Source organism: Pipistrellus hanaki (assembly GCF_964339955.1).
Source record: "Pipistrellus hanaki genome assembly, chromosome: 7".
NCBI lineage: Eukaryota > Metazoa > Chordata > Mammalia > Chiroptera > Vespertilionidae > Pipistrellus > Pipistrellus hanaki.
The window spans coordinates 53,640,935-53,660,291 of NC_140509.1; the positions used below are offsets into that span (position 1 = coordinate 53,640,935).

Here is a 19,357-nt window from a genome sequence, read left to right on the forward strand (position 1 = left end):
CTCCTGCACACCCCTACCGGGGATATGCTTGCAACCAATGTACATGTCCTTGACCAGAATCAAACCTGGGACCTTTCAGTCTGCAGACTGACGCTCTATCCACTGAGCCAAACAGGTTTCGGCTGCTTTTTCTTTATATGTGTTAGTTATGTACTATCTATTCAGGTAACTTACAAAGCAAAGTTCACTTTACTCACTCTTCGTTCTAGGAAAGCTGGGTGTTCAGGTTCAGAGCCAGTATGTAGCAAATGTGGAGCCACTGGATGTGTCTTACAAATATATGTATTTTTATCCATACTGAACATTATCACATTTTCACTTCAGTACCCAGCTTCTAAGTGGACTAAAGAAGGGAACTTATAGAAAATCAAGAATTCATGAAAATCAAGTGTAGAACAGAAGAATGAGCTAGTAATTTTCTCAGAGGCAGTGGTTTAGTGAGATTAAGTGCCTCAACCTGAAGGCAGTATGTTGAAGTGAAGAGAGCCTAGAATGGAAGTCAGGCACCCTCAGGAGATTTCAACATGACATCACAAAGCCTCTGGTGTTAAGTAGGTCTTGTCTACAGAGGAAAGCAAGTGGCCAAAGACCTTATCTGTGACCACTCCAGGAGGCACTGTGACCTGGGAGGATGGATATGCTGGGAGACAGGAAATATGTTCATATGTTCACAATATGTTAATAACCTGGATAATTTAAACATCTTTATGTGGGCCTTTATTTTCTGGTCCGTAAATAAGACTTCTGGACGGGATCAGACCAGATGTTCCCAAATGCTGGGCTCTCACAAACTCTGGGCTGGCGGTAGCAGAATCACTTGGGCATTTTGTTAAAAATACAGATCCTCTGAATCCGGGCTCTGAGATTTCGATCTACTTGAGGATCACTGGTCCAGCCTACATCTAATGTCCTTTTCGACTTGGGCTTCTGGATGCACCAGTGTTTACTTATAAAGGTTAAAAGGGAACAAACAACTTCATAAACTCCTTAAAGTATCAAGGAAAATGGAGTGCTGTAACTTCCCTTTTTCTGACACCTGCCACTTGTGAATATTTCTAGCAGAGCAGATTTTATTAAAATAACTTTCTCACTGGGGACCAAAATAGGCCGGTATAAAATACATGCAGACGGTATTCCAACAGCAAGCAGTGCCGAACCTCTCCCTGCCACACTCTCCCTGCCACACTCTTCATTGCCAGGAGCCCAGTGAGTTCTACCATACATGGCAGTTCCCCAAGGACTTTATTACTAGGGTTTTTAAGATAGATTCACTCATCTTTTTGTCTCCTGTAGGTGAACTTCTTGTCAATCCAGGCCATGAGAAAAGAAAGTAATTTTTCCTAATCTTTAGCAGTTCACAGAACATGTATTGTTTGAACCTTGTTTTATCTTAAAAACATGTGAAATGGGGGTTGGGAGGAGGGATCTGAAATGGCAGCAAAGTAGGCGGAAGCCGTACTCACCTCCTCCTAGAACCAAACTGGAATTACAACTAAAGTATAGAGCAACCAACCCGAATAAATTTTAAGACACCGAAGAAAGAAACTGAAGAAGATACAAATAAGTGGAAGCATACATCATGTTCACAGATAAGAAGGCTTAACATTATTAAAAGGTTCATACTACCCCAAACAATCTATAGATTCAACACCATTCCTATCAAGATACCAATGGCATATTTCATAGAACTTGAACAAATATTCAAAAAATTTATATGGAACCACAAAAGACCCCACATAGCCTCACCTATCTTGAAAAAGAAGAAAGGAGAAAGTTGGAGGAAGCAAACTATTATATCAAACTGCTACCAAACTATTATATTACAAGGCTACAGTAATAAAAATAGTATGGTACTGGCATAAAAACAGAAATATAGATTAATGGAATGCAATAGAGAGCCAGAAATAAACCCATGCCTCTATAGTCAGTTAATATTTGACACAGGAGGCAAGAACATATAATGGGTTAAAAACAATCTATTCAATAAATGGTGTTGGCAAAATTGGACAGATACGTGCAAGAAAATAAAACCAGACCACCTTCTTACATTGTGCACAAGAATATAGTAAAAATGGATTAAAGACTTAAATGTTAGATTTGAAACCATAAAAATCCTGGAAGAAAATATAGGCAGTAAATCTTGGACATTTCTCATAGCAACATTTTTCTGATATATCTCCTTGGGCAAGGGAAACAAAAATAAAATAAAATGGACTACATCAAAGTAAAAGATTTTTGCATAGCAAAGAAAACCATCAACAAAATGAAAAGATAACCCACTCAGTGGGAGGGCATATTGGCCAATAATACATCAGGTAAGAGATTAATATCCAGAATTTATAAAGAATTTATATACCACCTAAAAAAAAAAAGAAAAATAAAAAAAAAGATGGCTCAGAAGGCAAATTAAATTGATTCAGATAAAAAAAAAAGAATTTATAAAATGCAACATAAAAAACACACACGCAACAAAACACACAAAACCCCCCCCCCACACCTAAAAACACACAAAAAAAAGCCAAAAATCAAACAATCCAATTAAAAATGGGCAAAAGACCTGAATGTACACTTCTCCAAAGAGGCCATACAGAAGGTCAATAGACACATGAAAAGATGCTCACCATCACTAAGTATCAGAGAAATGCAAATTCAAACCACAATGAGATATCACCTCACGTGTATCAGAATAGCTATCATCAATAAATCAACAAACAAGTGCTGGTGAGGATGTGAAGAAAAGGAAATCTTTGTGCCCTGTTGGTGGGAATGCAGATTGGTGCAGCCACTGTGGAGAGTAGTATAAAGCTATCATCCCAAAATAAAAAATGGAACCGCCATTTGACTCAGTGATCCGACTTCTGTAAATATAGCCTAAGAATCCTGAAACCCCAATCAGAAAGAATATATGTACCCCTATGTTCACTACAACCTTATTTACAATAGCCAAGATTTGGAAGCAGCCCAAGTGTCCATTGGTGGGTCAGTGGATAAAAACGATGTGGTACTTTTACACAATAAAATACTACTTGTCTGTAAAAAAAAGAAAATCTTACCTTTTGTGATAGCATTGATGGACCTGGAAAGTATTATGCTAAGTGAAATAAGCCAGTCAGAGAAAGACAAGTACCATATGATTTTGCTTATATGTGGAATTTAATGAACACAATAAAGTAACAATCAAAACAGAAACAGACTCATAGATACAGAGAATAGGCTGACAGTTGTCATTGGAGAGGGAGGTTGGGTGGAAAAGGTAACCCATAGAAACAGAAACAGTGTGGCGATTACCAGAGGGAGAGTGGGGTGGGGAGAGGTAGAAGAGGGCAGAGGAGGCTAAATTACTTGGGGTGGTGAACACACAATACAATATACAGATGATGTATTACAGAATTATACACCTGAACTTATATAAGGTTTATTAACTAATGTCACCCCAGTAAATTAAAACACATGCAAAACTATATGAAATAGACAAGATGTGTGCCAGTGCTCATGACATTGGAGGCCTGCTCAGACAGCTATCGTGAGTACTGTAAAACAATATTCTATACAAAAGCAAAAACCCCCCAGCACTCTGAGAGGATGCACAGAGGGATTGATTCCAAAGGTTCATATACCAGTCTCTGCAGACTGAGCCAGATAAATTCCCTGTTGGCAAGTAATGGATGTACAATGTGGTCTTTTATTTTAAGAAGCAAATGCTTTTTCATAAGTCAGGTAACAAGGATCGGATTATATAAATGAACTGTTTCCAGTTTCCACCTACTGTTATCTGGACTTGAAAGCTGGATACGGGGAAACCTTTTTCTAAAAGCAGAAAACTAATATTCCACAGCAGGGAGTCGAAAAATCCTCGAGACTGATCATCCCTATTATCATGTTATTCTTCCCCCATGCTATCAGCTACAGTCTTTTTTAAACTTTATTTTAAAAGATTCTCTTCTTTAGTTTTCAATGAAAACTACTTTTCTCTCAAACTTTTTAGTTGAAAGAATATAATAAACACCCATTTGCCCTCCACCTAGATTAACCAATTGGTAGTATTTTGCCATATTTGCTTTCTCTCTATATGATCATTTGCCGAGTATATGAGAGTAAATTGTAGACATTGTGATGCCTCATCCTTCAGCATTTATCTCCAAATAAAACAAAACGATGTTCTACATAACCCAACACATGATCACATATGACAAGTGTAACACTTACTATAATATTTAAAATATAATTTATATCCAAAATTTCCAAGTCAACCAACAGTGTCCTTCAGAGCTGTTTTTATCACAATCGAAGATCAAATTAAAAATCTTATATTCTTAATGGATGTCATGGCTTTTTAAAAAAATATATTTTATTGATTTTTTTTACAGAAAGAAAGAGAGAGGAATAGATAGTTAGAAACATAGATGAGAGAGAAACATCGATCAGCTGCCTCCTGCACACACCCTATTGGGGATGTGCCTGCAACCAAGGTACATGACCTTGACCAGAATCGAACCTGGGACCTTTCAGTCCGCAGGTCAATGCTCTATCCACTGAGCCAAACCAGTTTCGGCAGATGTCATGGCTTTTTAACATCTTCTAATCTACTACAGTCCACGCACCACTACATTTTATTTCATAATGTTGACATTTTTGACAGATATTTTAAAAATTCAAACACCATTCTGATCACTCATATTCCAAGAACTCTCAAATACTAAACCAAAAAGAAACAGATGTTAAAGATTGATCTTCAAACATTATAGCCAAGGATGCTACACTTGCCTATGATCTTGCCGACATAAAATCACATCCTCTCCTCAGTGGTCACCAAACCATTCAGCAGAGCTTCCTTTACTGTGAGCTGTCACAAACTACCAGTTTGAGCACTAGTGACTATATTTTTCCAGCTCTGAATAGCTGTAGGGATCGCAGGAGGGGTTGGTTTAGTGCCAAAATGTGGCCAATCAAGGCTTCCATAGGTCACGGTAGCGCTTACTAGTGGGGCCTCTTCTGCAAGGTTATGGACAAATTGGGCCATGGCCCTAGGGTGGGAATTCTGTGGCCCTGGAAGGCCAGTTTTATGTCCAATATTGGCATTTAGTTCAGGTCAGTTGTTCTGCAGAATGTCCCTTATCTGGGATTTGTCTGATTGTTTTCTTATAGTTCAAGTATAACATTCTGGCAAGGTAATTACACAGATAATGCTGTATACTTCTCTGTTACATCAGGAATTACACAATAGCAGTTTGTCTCATTATTGGAGAAATTAAGTTTGTTAGATATATTTAATTTTTAATCTATAGGGTGCTCTCAGTCCATGTAATACTTGGTTTCTCGTTTGATTAAAAGATTACATTGGTGGCTACAAAAAGACATTTTAAAGGTATTTTGTCTTGGCATAGGCATAAATATAATTGGTTCCTTTAGAGAAAACAGGTCTTACCAGAAATAAACTCTCTGTACATTTGCATTGGTATTAAGAGGTAGAGTTTATGCATTAAAAAGGAGGTTTGTTAGGGGATAGAAGAATGGTTTGGGTATAGTGTGTGAGGATTAAAAAGGTTACAAGTTAGAAATCCACTATATCTGCTAGTCCAGCAGTTAAAGTAGCCAATTGAGTTTTTTGGTTTGGTAGAAGAATCCGGCTCTCCAGTTACATAGCTGGAAAGGTTTTAGATTACAAATATGCATGTGTTATGTATATATTACATACCAGCTTTGCCTAACCATCCTTGTCTTAACTTTTTGAATAAGAACAGTAGGATATTTAGGGGCAGCCTGGCATTGGTAATATGCAGTTCATGTAAGGTATTTTATGGCTGGTTATGACAGTGTCAGAATGCCACAAGCCTAAGTGACATTTTGGTACTTTCAGAAATAACCAAGAAATAATATAATTCCTATTTCTTTAGGTGACTTGTAATGGCAGCAGAAAACTAGGAGGATCATTAAAAATAAAGCTGCTGACCTGCAATAGCCCCTGGACTCCCCGAGAGTTAGAGCTCTGTGATTCCCAGGAAGATTCCACCTTCTTTTTATTAGGGATCAAATGCTAACTGAGTAATGACTTCACCTCCCTAGGGCGAATCACCCATTCACTATCAGTAGTTTTACCTGATCATTATTTTTCAGCAGCTATGAATTTAAATTTAAAATTAGGGTAGGGAGAAATCTGTAGAATTTAGTATGGAGATATTGGCCAACAAATATTTTTCAGCTGTTTCAGATCTGGTTAGTGCCCTAAATTGCCTCTTGTGAAAGAGTATGGTGTGTGTGTGTGTGTGTGTGTGTGTGTGTACCTATGGGTGCGATGGAAGAGGGCTAGCTAATCTTAAGATTTTTTTGGGGGGAAAGAGAGAGTTGGAGAGGGGTAACAGCGCTTGATATGAAAAATTCCAGAGGTGCTCTTCCTCCTGACTTCACAATGATGTTGAATGGGCACTAAGGGTATGTCATCTCCTTCCTTCCTTGTCTAGTCATTAATTCTCACTTTCCCCAAGCAGGAAATCAAAAGAGTAGATAGGACATACAACTGTCTGAGAAGAGCAGGGAAGTTATTTCATATGTGAAAATAAGAGATCATAGGTGACTTCTACCTTCAGGAACAAGACTTTTCTATTTCTCAATCTCAAAACAAGTATTAAGCTTCTAATAGAGATAAATATTTTTCTTATGATGCATTTCTTGCCTAAGAGACCTATTTCTTAGATTTATTTAAGAGCTGAAAGGGACCTTAGAAATGATCTAGTTCAAATGCCATCATTTTGCAGAAAATAATAAAAAAGACGTGAAAGGATGTGATTAAGGTTTTACAGATGCTAGCGAAGCCCAAACTAGAAGCCAGGCCTTCCAAATCCTGGTCCTCTACGGGCCATTTCCACTACACCAGCTTGACTCTATTTAACAAAACGGCTGCCATCAAATATAGCTTATCCTGCGAAGATGACACCATACATACTTTTTTTCCTTCTTTTTTTAGTGAAGTATTTATTTATTTTTATTTTTTAAATTAAATTATCTCTGTACATATACCATAGCCCCCCCCCCCCCATACATGCCCTCCCTCCCCAGAGTTTTGTGTCCATTGGTTGTACTTATACACATGTATACAAGTCCTTTGGTTGATCTCTTATCTTCCTCAGATCTCCCTTCCTGCTGTAATTTGACAGTCAGCTTGTTACTTTACTGTCTCTATATCTATCTTTTGGTTCATCAGTTTATAATGTTCTTTATTATCCATAAATGAGTGAGGTCATGCACCACACATACTTTTTGATAAATATTAACTGAATGACTACTTCAAGTAAGTCACTAAGCCAGATACTATGAATAATTCAAAGGTGAATTCACTATTATCCTTAAGGATGTTGCAATAAAATTCAAAACTTGGGGGAGGAGAGGACCCACAAATGTGCAGAGGAGGCAAATTTCATGAAAGGATTGGAAAAAGAGCATTAGAAAGGACCAGTTTTAGAATTGATAAGAAACCTCCATGAGATTTAGGATAGAATGTCTCTCTCAAGTGTTATGCAAATTGTGTTCCCTAACTCATTCACAGTGCCAGATCATTCTCTTATACAGCTTTATATAAATCTGAAATTATAATTTAGAAAATTAAAATAAACTTGTTAGGTATTTTCAATCTGAACAATGTTGCCACTGACATTTATTTGCTTCAGATGAATGCATCCTCTCTCATCAGCGACCCTGTTCATGACTCAGATGTACAGGTATAAGGAGAAGAGTCTGAAGTCAGTGGCTACACACCGATGATTTGGAAAGGATATCCCTTTGAATTTAAATCAAATTGGGGATACTGATTTGGGAATATTTCACCAGCTGTTTAAAAAATTCTGGACTCTCATGTCGTCTACATTGACAACTTAGCGTGCTTACAAGGAAACTAAGAGTTAAATATGTTCTTTTTCTGTGAAGTTCCTTTAAAATTCATATCTATGCTACTCTTACATGTATATGTATATATCTGAATAGTTGGTAGCTTTCACTGAACATATTTAGTTGTATTTTTTCAACCAAAATGTAAATCTGTAATGTATTCTACTGTAACTCAATTAGAGCTACTAACACCATCTGTATATATATCTTCAGTTCAGCTGTCAAAAAATACATAAATATACCCTTAGTGATACAATATTCAATAGTCATGTAATATCTCAATTGTATGATACTTCATTTAACATTTTTCTATATTGAAATGCATCAATTTTCATGTTTTTTCTTTTAGAATTAGTATTTTACTATATTTTAATACAAAAGTCTTTGCCCAATCTCTGATAATTTTTTCCTGGTATAGATGACTAGAAGTAAAATCACTGTAATAAAGTATGTAACATTTTAAAATAAAAGTTTTAAAATAAATCCAAATATATGTATATTATTTAAAAAGTCAAATAATATAAGACTTCTACTAAAATTTTAACCATTCTCTAGACTCTGTCTGTTCTGTGTCCCTTTCTTTAACTGTTTATTTTGCTGTTAATCTTCATATATTATTCCTCCTTGATTAAATTTTACACATTATCTATTGATCCTACCATGAAAAAAAAATCCCATTTCTTTTCTTTTTCTTTGAGAAATCCACCTTTTTAAAAACAATTTCCAGCCAAGCTCAAAGCAATCCCACTTTGTAAATAATTTACATGGACAATTTAGGCAGAGGTAAGGGAGGGGGTACCTGAATTGTAAGGAAAATGATCTTATCTTCTCTCTCTTTAAATTTTTTTTTTTATTGTTTATAGTATTACATAAGTCTTCTTTTTCACCCATTGACCTCTCCCCAACCACCCCACCTCCACATTTCTTACATGACCAAAATACATTTTCCCCTTAGCTTCCTTGCATTGATGACACTTGCTTTAAATTAATATTTGTATTTTATGCTATATATATATATATAAATTTAGGCCATGTAGAGAACTGATTAATTTCCTTTCTTACACATTAAAATTTTTTTATTATCGCCAATAACCTCAATTTATCTCATTTGTTGAGTGTGGCTTTTAAAATGTGGGCCCCAAATTCTTGGAAACTCTTCCCATTTGATAGGTGAAATCTACAATCCTCCCCTTGAATTGCCAGGACATCATGAAAATGACTGTGTGACTTGGGAGGCTGACCCTAGGATATGGTGCAGATGGAACACTTGTGTTTGGAGTTCCAATCAGGCAGGAAAACAGTCTGACTACTCTGCTGCTGCCATGCTGTGAGGAAGCCAAACTAAATGGAGGGGCCATGTGTGAGCATTCCGGTTGGTCAGCAGCCTGGTTTCGTGACAGCCCAGCCCAGGTGCCAGGTGAGAGTGAAGTTTCCAAATGATCACAGGCCCCAGCATTACTGAGTTACTTCCAGCCACTGGGTCTTTACAGTAGAGGCCCCAGAAATCAAAGAGCAGTCACCCTCTCAGTGCACTGTCCAAATTCCTGACCCAGAGAATCAATAAAATGATTATTAGAAGTAGCTAAAATTTGGGGCAAATTTTGTTTTTGCAGTAATAGTAACAGGAACCTTTACTTTTCTGTGCCTATCATTAATTTGTCCCTAAATTCTCTATATGGTAAAGTACATTAGGCAATCTCAGACGAGATCGGGCGCGTTCAGGGTGGTATGGCCGTAGACATTAGGCAATCTCAGTACCATTTTTCCCTTAAAGATAGTTCTCCTGGAGGTCTCTGTCCTCCTGTTCCAATACAGATTGGATGCATAGCCATCAGCCTAGAACTTGCTTGGATGCTCTAGTATAGCATGTTATTCTTAGGACATGGGCCCTGGAGCTAGGCTACATGAGCTTGAGTCCTGGCTCCACCATGTGCTACCTGTGTGACTGTGCACAAGGTAGTGAATCCCTCGGATTTTCCATTAGAACAGTTCTTGGCACATGGTAAGTGTTCTTATTATTGGCAACACTGTTGGCTTATTATTTCTCCCTTCATATTCCTCCCCACTGCCTCACATCTATGTCTCATCCTCTACTTCCTAAATTCCACGACTTCCTTTTTCTTGGTTACTCACTTGCCTTGATAGAAATACTCCACCTGCTCTCTGAAAAAAGATGCTTGGAAGGTAAGTTTTTTGAGACCTTCCTTATCTGTTTTTAACCTTTTGCACTCCGCTGTCCCCTCTCAGGGGACATCGGAATTCTAGCATATCACTCGGATGTCCCCTCTCAGGGAACATTGCAGTTTATTAGTGATTACGGGGAATTGAGTTATTTCAACGCACGTTTCCTCCACAAAGTAGCGTCGAGTAGCTGGTAGCCAATGTCCAGAATGGTTCGGAGTGCAAAGGGTTAATTGTCTTTAATGTCTCACTTGATAACATGACTGGCATAAAATTCTAAGTTGGAAAAGTTTTTCTCTTTGAATACTGAAGTAAACTCCATTGTCTTGAAGCTTTCAATGTCTCCATGGTCATTTTGATTACTATGATTATTTTTTTAAAAAGTGCCTTGAGTGGGGATCAAACCTATAACCTTGGTGTACTGGGATAATGCTCTAACCAACTGATTCTTCATCCTTTGCGGGTAGGATTTTCTCTTTCTTTCTTTCTTTCTTTCTTTCTTTCTTTCTTTCTTTCTTTCTTTTTTTTTAATGTATTTTATTGATTTTTTACAGAGAGGAAGGGAAAGAGATAGAGAGCTAAAAACGTCCATGAGAGAGAAACATCAACCAGCTGCCTCTTGCACACCCCCTACCGGGGATGTGCCAGCAACCAATGTACATGCCCTTGACAGGAATCGAACCTGGGACCCTTCATTCCGCAGACAGATGCTCTACCGCTGAGCCAAACCAGCCTTGGCTTTCTTTTTCTTTCTATTAGTACTAGGATATCCTTTTTATCTCCAATTGTTTCAAAATCTGATAATGATGAAATTTGTCATGCATCTTTTAAAATTCATTATTTAGGGCATTAGTTCAATTTGGAGATTGAGGTCCTTCCGTTTTTAGAAATTTTCTTTTCTTTTAAAAAATTCATTGTTAATTTTTTGTTTGAATTTTTAATATTCTCTTTTTGGGATTCATAATAGAATCTTTTAAATTGGTCTTCTAATTTTCTTAACTTTTTTTATTTTCTATTATCTTTTCATTCAAATTTCTGGGAGATGTTTCTCATTTATACCTTCTATTAAAAAAATTCTTTATACTTTTTATTTCATAATTTCTCATTCTTGGATTGTCATTTTAAAAAGATATAACCTCTTATTTTATGGACTTACTATCTCCTGAGTTTGCTGATTATAGTACTTTTGAAAATGTGTGTTTTTTTTTTTTTTTTTACACTTTCTCTGTTTCTTCTAAGTTCCCTCTTTTTTTCAGTTTGATTTTGAATCATTCTTTTCTTTTATTAATGTTATTTCATGTATTTTATTAACCCATATACAATTACTTGTCTTCTGGTTTGTTGAAGTAATAGATCAGATAATAGTTGCCACAATGTCATCTGTCAAAGAGACTAGCCATAAAAAAACTCCAGCACCACATTCATTGAAGGCCATTCCTGATGAGAGCAACTGATTTTGCCACTCTCGTCCATTTTGTAGTATTTTAGGACAGCCAGCTTAACCTTTTTTCTCTGATGCTTATTCTTCTTGGGAGTGGTGTAGGACTTCTCCCTTTTCTTAGCACCACCATGAAGTCTCGACACAAGATGAAGAGTGGATCCTTTTGAATGTCATAGTCAGACAAAGTATGTCCATCTGCCAGTTGCTTGCCAGCAAAGATTAGTCTTTGCTGATCAGGAGGAAATCCTTTCTTATCCTGGATCTAGGCCTTTATGCTTTTTATTGTATCCAAGGGTTCAGCTTTGAGAGAGATGGTCTTCCCTGTAAGGATGTTCATGAAAATCTGCCACTGCACCTCAGATGACGGATCGGAAAGGGAGAGCCTTGCCTCATTCTTTTATGGCAGAGGTTTTACTCAAATGCCCAGTGGCCCTCTAGTACCTATGGTGCTGCCCTTGGATACTTTGGGGCTTGTCAACTGGTGGGCCTCACTGTTGAAGGGCTGCAAGGACATGGCGAGCTCACTGGGGGCCTCAGTCATTCACATCTGCAGGACTTATTGCCTGAGCTTGACAGTTTCCCCAGAAAGGAATCCTATTGTTTCCTACCTGGTGAATAAGAGGGATTTTAAGATGGCTGATAGCATTTTGAGAGCCAATAAGGGGAGGAGGAGTAGGGGAGCAAAAATCTTATTTTTCTTTTTTTTAAAAATATATCTTATTGATTTTTTTTACAGAGAGGAAGGGAGAGGGATAAAGAATTAGAAACATCGATCAGCTGCCTCCCGCACACCCAGCACCAGGGATGTGCCCACAACCAATTACGTGCCCTTGATGGGAATCGAACCTGGGACCCTCCAGTCCGCAGGCCGGTGCTCTATCCACGGAGCCAAACCAGTTTCGGCTATCTTTCTGAATGCAGATGCCATTTAGGAACTCTTTACTTTAAGCATGGTGGCTATCCCCTCAGCTGTGCCTGGTTCCTTCCCTGTGTCAGCCTCAGGTTAACTCAATCAATCAGAACCATGAAGTTACATAAATTCCGTGAAATTTTAGGTAGAAGAGCAAGAACTTTTGAACTAGGATTTCTGGATTAAACAAAAAACAAAAAAGTTTCCTTTTATCACCCACAACTTCCCCATCCCAAAAGTGGAACATTTATCCAACTTAAGCCCCTTTACCCTTCCCACTTAACCATGCTTTCCCCCAATGTAATGCCTGAGAACTTGAATATTCAGGGTCCAAGTTTGTTTTAAAATAACCCAATGAGCTGACAGACGGACCTCCTGGAATTCTGCAGCTTGTGCTAGAGCTTGCAGATGGAAAATTGCTGTCAGTTAAAGGGTAGTGCTATTACCAGAGCCCAATTTTTGAAAGCCTTTAGAAAAAAAAAAAAAAATCATCTGAGTTAATTAGTATTCACCATACACACTAGTTTTGTGTTGCAGTATCCTAAGAATTCAGATAATAACAAACATAGTATTGCAGTTTTCATCTTGTAAGTAACATTTTACCTACATTTAAAATGTAGATTACAAAGTAAGACTTTTACCTGTTATATGAATAAGTTCTTATATGGCTGATCTATATGGCTGATGTCTTAGATCGTCATAAAATATGAATTATGTTCTAAAATCAGTTAATTCTACTGGAACCTAATATAGAATACTTTCATTTACCTCACCAATCTGTTTAATCCACAAATCTCTTCCAAGAATCTCCTGATGTAAGACTACAGGAGCTGAGTTCAGATTAAACGTCGTGGGGTCACTGGTCTTTTCTTTAATAAAAGGCTGGAGATCAGAATTTATCTAGAAGGAGTGAAAAGAGTTAAGTAAATGAAATGCATATACACTAGTATGTCTTAGTCATATACTGAATGTATTAGGTAATACAGTGAAAAATAAAGTTTAAGAAATGCAGGTTTTAGGTTTACTTTAATAAGCCAAAAACCAGTTTATATGATTAAACAATAATCTTTAAAATAATTTTTCCTTAACATATCCCTTTTTTTTATTTAGCAGAAACCTTTATTTTACTTTAAGTTCAAGGTCAGGACTTAAAAACATCTAATAAATATAATTACTTACTAAGCTAACCTAAGATTTAATAAAATATGTAAAAATTATCTGGACAAACTACATTTATACTAATATTAGTGGCCCAGTGCAAAGGAAATTAGTTAGAAGAAATATTTTAATATCACTATTCGCCCTTTCTCTATAATAGAAGTGTCAACCAAATTCACAATCGACAATGACATATCAAAACACACATGCAATTGGTGCCAGCAAGAGCTTTATATGTATCGTGCATGCATGAGTCAACTTAGCCTTTTATAAATATATAATAAATTTGCTTAATTAGACCTGCTTTCTGATATAGTTAAACTTTTTCCAGCCCAATGAAGCACCCCAACTTCTCTTTCTGGTAATTGTTAACAACACAGCAGTAAATATCATCACTAAGCAGACTATTATTGTAGATCATGCCGGGAGAACCAAGGGTAAAATGTTTAACTGCAGCAGTGTTTGACTGCATTCTGTACAGTGACAGAACCTGAAGTCACTTTCAGGGCCCACCATTTCTTACTTCTTTTCAGTTGGGTCATGTTTCTAAACTTTCTAAATCTCTGTTTTCTGGCTAGTGAAAAGAAAATAGGATTCCACCGAGTCTCCTATCTACCTACTCCAGGACTTCTGTGAGGATCAAATGAGATGAGGCACGGGAAAACGCTTCACAGACATTTGGTTAAAGTGTGAAATGTTTGCACCTGGCTATAAAGCAAGTCATATTCCCGGGCTGAAGAAACTCCAAGGAGGCTAGCCATTATGGAGAGGAAGGTGGGCCACATTTTGCACCATGGGTCTTAGCAGCATTGGCTGTGATTTGGTGGGCTGTTGCTCTGATGTGGTAGCGGGGCCTGTGTCCCACTTGGTGGAAGATGAGTATTGCTTTGTGGGTGCCAGTGAGCATCAGGGCAGCTCCTGTGTTGAGTGTCTGCCCCTGATGGTCAGTGCACGTCAAGCGACCAGTCGGAGGGTAGGACTCTTAGCATATTAGCTATGTATATATATGTTTCCTCCTTCTTATAAGCTATTTAAGTAACATTTAAAGTATAAATATATTAAGTACAATTTTACAATTATATATCCATAGAGGAAACATTGGAAAGCTAATCTTAGGACATTTTATATTTTACTATGCCTATTCAAAAGAACCAGTTATTAGAAGTAAAGCTTTCAAGTTTATTCAATACATTTCCAAATTTCATTAACTTTCCATAATTTGTTTTACATAAGGAACTACAATAGAAAAGAACTGCAACAAAAATGAAAATATTCCATAAATAGCAACATTACATGTAATTTAACAATTGCAAGAGTTCTTTCAAGAACCCTTTCAGGTGGTAAGAAAAGACAAATATCACAAATACGGTTAAAGTAAGCTACAGCTTTCTGTCAAAATTATACAGTATTCACCAATCACACTGTTTATATAACAATCACTGTCTATGACTGATAGGTTTTAAACACACAATAAACATTTTTTGAGAAAAAGCTTACCAAATGGCCCAAGGTTTCTGATGTATAATTTTAGCTCTTTAAGCACTGAGAAGGAGAAAGGGTGTGCAAATACCTTATGACTCATGGCCATGTGCTTCCCATACTGAAATGCCATATCCTGAACCTCAGCATCATGCTTTGCTAATTCCATTGCAGCTTGGCAGCTCTTTGCTAATAAGGCACCATGGGAGAGAAAAGTCTGCTCCTTCCAAGTCGATATTCCAATGTCATTTGTGATATGATCTTCCTAAAAATGCAACAAAAACCAAGAAAAAAAGGTGTTGGAAGTAAATGAATTGTTTCAGTTTTTAAAGAATAAAAGTTAAGATACAAAGTATTCAAAATACGCTATTGCCACAAGACAGAACTAAGAGATGCTGAACCTACCTAAAGAGAGCTAAGGGGCCTTTAAAAAAAACAAAGGGCCCATATTCTTTATTTTTATTTTTTAATTGATTTCAGAGAGGAGGGGAGAGGGTGAGAGGGATAGAAACAGTAATGGTGAGAGAGAATCCCTGATTGGCTGCCTCCTGCACATCCCCCACTGGGGATTGAGCCTGCAGCTCAGGACCCTTCAGTCCTCAGCCCAACGCTATATCAACGGTTTGGCTAGGATGAGAACTGCCCTTTTAAGGGTAAGGAGGAAGGGGGGAAATGAAAAAAAAAAAAATGCTGAAGCAAATTTTATCTTTAGATAGGGGACTTCTGTTAAAATGTATTTATAGACTAAAGCAAAATTAGATAATTGGACCTCTAACTCCCTTATATATTCACATCAGTTCTTAAGTGCTTATATTCTAAAATACAAGAATCCTACTTCTGTTAACTTATATGAAAATGTTAAAGGCATAATGAAGGAACTACAATCTTTTGTAAACAGTTAAACAGAGAAATCAGAGAGGAAGCAATCCATCATAATGGAGTACTAGTATAATTAGATTATTCATCAAACTTTATTCCCATAAGAAGAAACAATATGATAAAGGAGGGTATAACTGTAATTTATTTAGTTTCTTCATTTTTAAATTATGAAAATCATTATAGTACCTGTGAGTATACACACACTGACTCTAGACCAGTGACATTAATAAAAATATAATGAAAGCCACATCTGCAATTTAAAATTTGCCAGGAGTTACATTAAAAAAGTTAAAAAAGAGGTGAAATTAATCTTAATACCATATTTTATTTTATCCCAATATATAAAAATATTATTTATATATATATATATATATATACTAAATATAAAATTATAAATGAAATAATTATATTTTTATAATGTTTCCAAAACTAGTGTGTATTTTATACTTACAGCACACCACTAGCCACATTTCAAGTGTTTAACAGGTTGAGGAGCTAGTGGCTAGCCTACTGGATTGCTCTGATCTGTGCAGTGAGCTCTCTAAGGGCAAAATGGTAAAGTAAATATATAAAACTATGTTTATTGTATGGTGTTTCTTTGAAACAATTAACTAGAGTTAATGAACAAGGATTAATTAACTGAAACATTTTACTTCTGACCACCCATACCATAATCCTCCTTTCACCATTATTTGAGGAAAAAATAAAAAATAATGAGTAAACTTTAAAAGGAATCATTAATGCCCAGCCAGCGTGGCTCAGTGATTGAGCCCCGACCCATTAACCAAGAGGTCCTTGGTTTGATTCCCGGTCAGGAAACATGCCCGGCTTGTGGGCTCAATCCCCAGTAGTGTGTGCAGGAGGCAGCCAATCGATAGTTCTTTCTTATCCTTGATGTTTCTATCTCTTTCTCCCTCTCGCTTTCTCTCTGGAATCAATAAAAACATATATAAAAATTTTATAAAAAATTTAAGCTAAGTGAAAGGAGCCAGCTCAGCTACAGGAGACAATATACGGTACATTCTATTTATTTGAATTGTAGATTAGTGGTTGCCTAGGCTGGGGTGGAAACTAAAAATGGCCATGAAGGACTTTAAGGGGGCATGTTTGACAATGTCCTAAAATTGATTTATGGTGATAATTATACAACTCAATAAAGTAACCAAAAATCATTAAATTTTATGATGTCAAATATATCTCAAAAAAGTTGTTCAAAGATAAAAAAAGGTAATGAGTATAATTTTACATATTTTGGCCTCAAGTGCTTAAATTAATATTTAAAAAATTTGCCAAAACCGGTTTGGCTCAGTGGATAGAGTCTCGGCCTGCAGACTGAAAGGTCCCAGGTTCGATTCTGGACAAGGGCATGTACCTTGGTTGTGGGCACATCTCCAGTAAGGGATGTGCAAAAGGCAGCTGATAGATGTTTCTCTCTCATTGACTCTCTATAAAATATTTCCTCTCTCTTCCTCTCTGTAAAAAAATCAATAAAATATATTAAAAAAATTTTATGCAGCTCTTAATGAACTTTTTGAGGTTTGTATACTACCCTTCTTTAACCATACAACAAACATTTATTTAGGTCCTATTATAGGTCCTGACCTATAATATATAGGTTCTCTGTGAAACAATATAGATAACGAAGATTTTAAATAGATTGTCCTCAAGAAACTCACATTCAGAATGGCTTATATCCTTGTCTATATGTGGATATAAGTGTATTGATAAATCAGTATAGTTCCGTGGTAGGCAGACAAGCATGAGCAGAGCAAGGACAATGGGCCAGGTACAGAAGGTCACCAGGGCAGAAAGCCAAAACTGGGAGAACAAGGACCACGCCCCCAGGGTCACCTTTTGTTTTCTCACATGTCTCTGGTCATTTGGTTCAGACCTACACCCCCTGGCCTTTCATATCGTGGGTCATGCAGTCTGGGCCCTCCCCTGACCTTTCCTCCCCTGGCACGTTACTAGTCTTGTGGCAGACCCTTTCGAGGAGGAACAAGGGACCGAAGAATGGCCTCATGCCACTCTCATGTGGGCCCTAGCACAACCACTCTCTTAAGCATTAACCCCTGGGGATACTATTTGGGACTCAGTTGTATTTCAGCTCTAGGCCCAGAAAAGCAGCAAAACCAGGCAAGCGATGCCATCTCTGACATAAGGACAAGCTGAGGGGACTAATGACCTGCCCTAGTGCCAACCATGTCCTGGAAAGCTGATGAATTGTCCAGTGAGTTCTTCCTCCGAAACACCCGTCTTTTGAGTAGATAAGAGCCTTTAAGAGGAAGAACCCTATGTGGCCAGTATAGAACACACACATGCCTTTCATCACCATTTCCCCTAAGAACTTTTTCCTTGCCTCTCTCTCCTAAGCTCCCTTCTTCTAAGGGCCCTTCCTTTGCCTCTGTAACTTGTTTCCTGAGCCTATTTCCACCCGCCCCCCCCCCCCCCCAATGGCTCACTTCTACCTCTGTAACTTTCTAAATAAACTTTTTGATATAGTTTGAATCTTGGCTCCAAATTCTTTCTTAGCCAGAACTCAAACGAGGTTGCTGAACCAAGTTCCAGTCTCCAGTAACATTCTGGTACCATTTTGCTGCCAAAAGTTCTATTTCAGAATTATTCTTACAGGATATCCAACGATCAAAGATTAGTTTTGTTCATTACATTTTTCTTATTATGAAGATGACATTTTATTATTCACCATTTCTACATTTTCAATTATGCAATACACGATCACTGAAAAAACTTAGAAAATCCAGATAATAAAGAAACAATTAGTTTATAGTCTCTTGAAATCTGCTACCATAAGTTAATCAGACCATAAATCAATAATTCTGTTCTTAAGTTAATCAGAAATTTTATTCCCGGAACATGAAATTATTACTTATTATGAACTTGGTTAAAAATGAAACAGTCTCTCCATTCATTCAATTGTAAAATACTGAGAAACTGGTTTGATAACTACATCCAAATCAGTTTTTCAGATAGCAGATACATAGAATTGGTATGAAATGATTGAATGCAGTCAGGGTAAATGAGATTTAGATATACTCACAGCATCAACTTACACATGTGCACTTTTTACTGAAGACTTACTATTTATTAAAGGAAGATACATTCAGTGGATATTTATTTTTGATGGAATTCCTTTTCCCCCCCAGAAAGGTAAATGTATGTCAACATACCTATCGAATGACTATCAGATAGAAGTAGATTAATTTTAAAAATATAGGTCTCTTATTCACTGTCACACGATCTTTTTGCTCAAATAAAGCTGGTTCAAAAACACACAGGAAAAAAACCTGAAACTTGCAAGACAATGTTTGCCGGAGGCAGTGGCACTGGTGGTTTTGCTCACACATAAAACGCTGTTCTGCTACTGAGATGTCTGGGGGATGTGTACTTTGAGTTGCTTTTTATTTATTTTA

At 37.0% G+C, this 19,357-nt stretch overlaps 1 protein-coding gene and 1 pseudogene across 2 annotated transcripts in view; both read right to left on the minus strand.

The window, feature by feature from the left end:
• Positions 1-19,357, minus strand: part of PDSS2 (decaprenyl diphosphate synthase subunit 2) — a 173,846-nt gene that overhangs the window by 24,544 nt on the left and 129,945 nt on the right. Inside the window, exons 5-6 of the mRNA XM_084890546.1 lie at positions 15,139-15,312; positions 13,179-13,310 (exon numbers count right to left, since the gene is read on the minus strand). Coding sequence (XP_084746672.1) covers positions 13,179-13,310; positions 15,139-15,312 — 306 coding nt within the window. The remainder of the gene's footprint in view (positions 1-13,178; positions 13,311-15,138; positions 15,313-19,357) is intronic.
• Positions 9,629-12,649, minus strand: LOC311625374 (ubiquitin-ribosomal protein eS31 fusion protein-like; annotated as a pseudogene). Its single transcript has one exon. The product of its transcript is annotated as a ubiquitin-ribosomal protein eS31 fusion protein-like (transcript).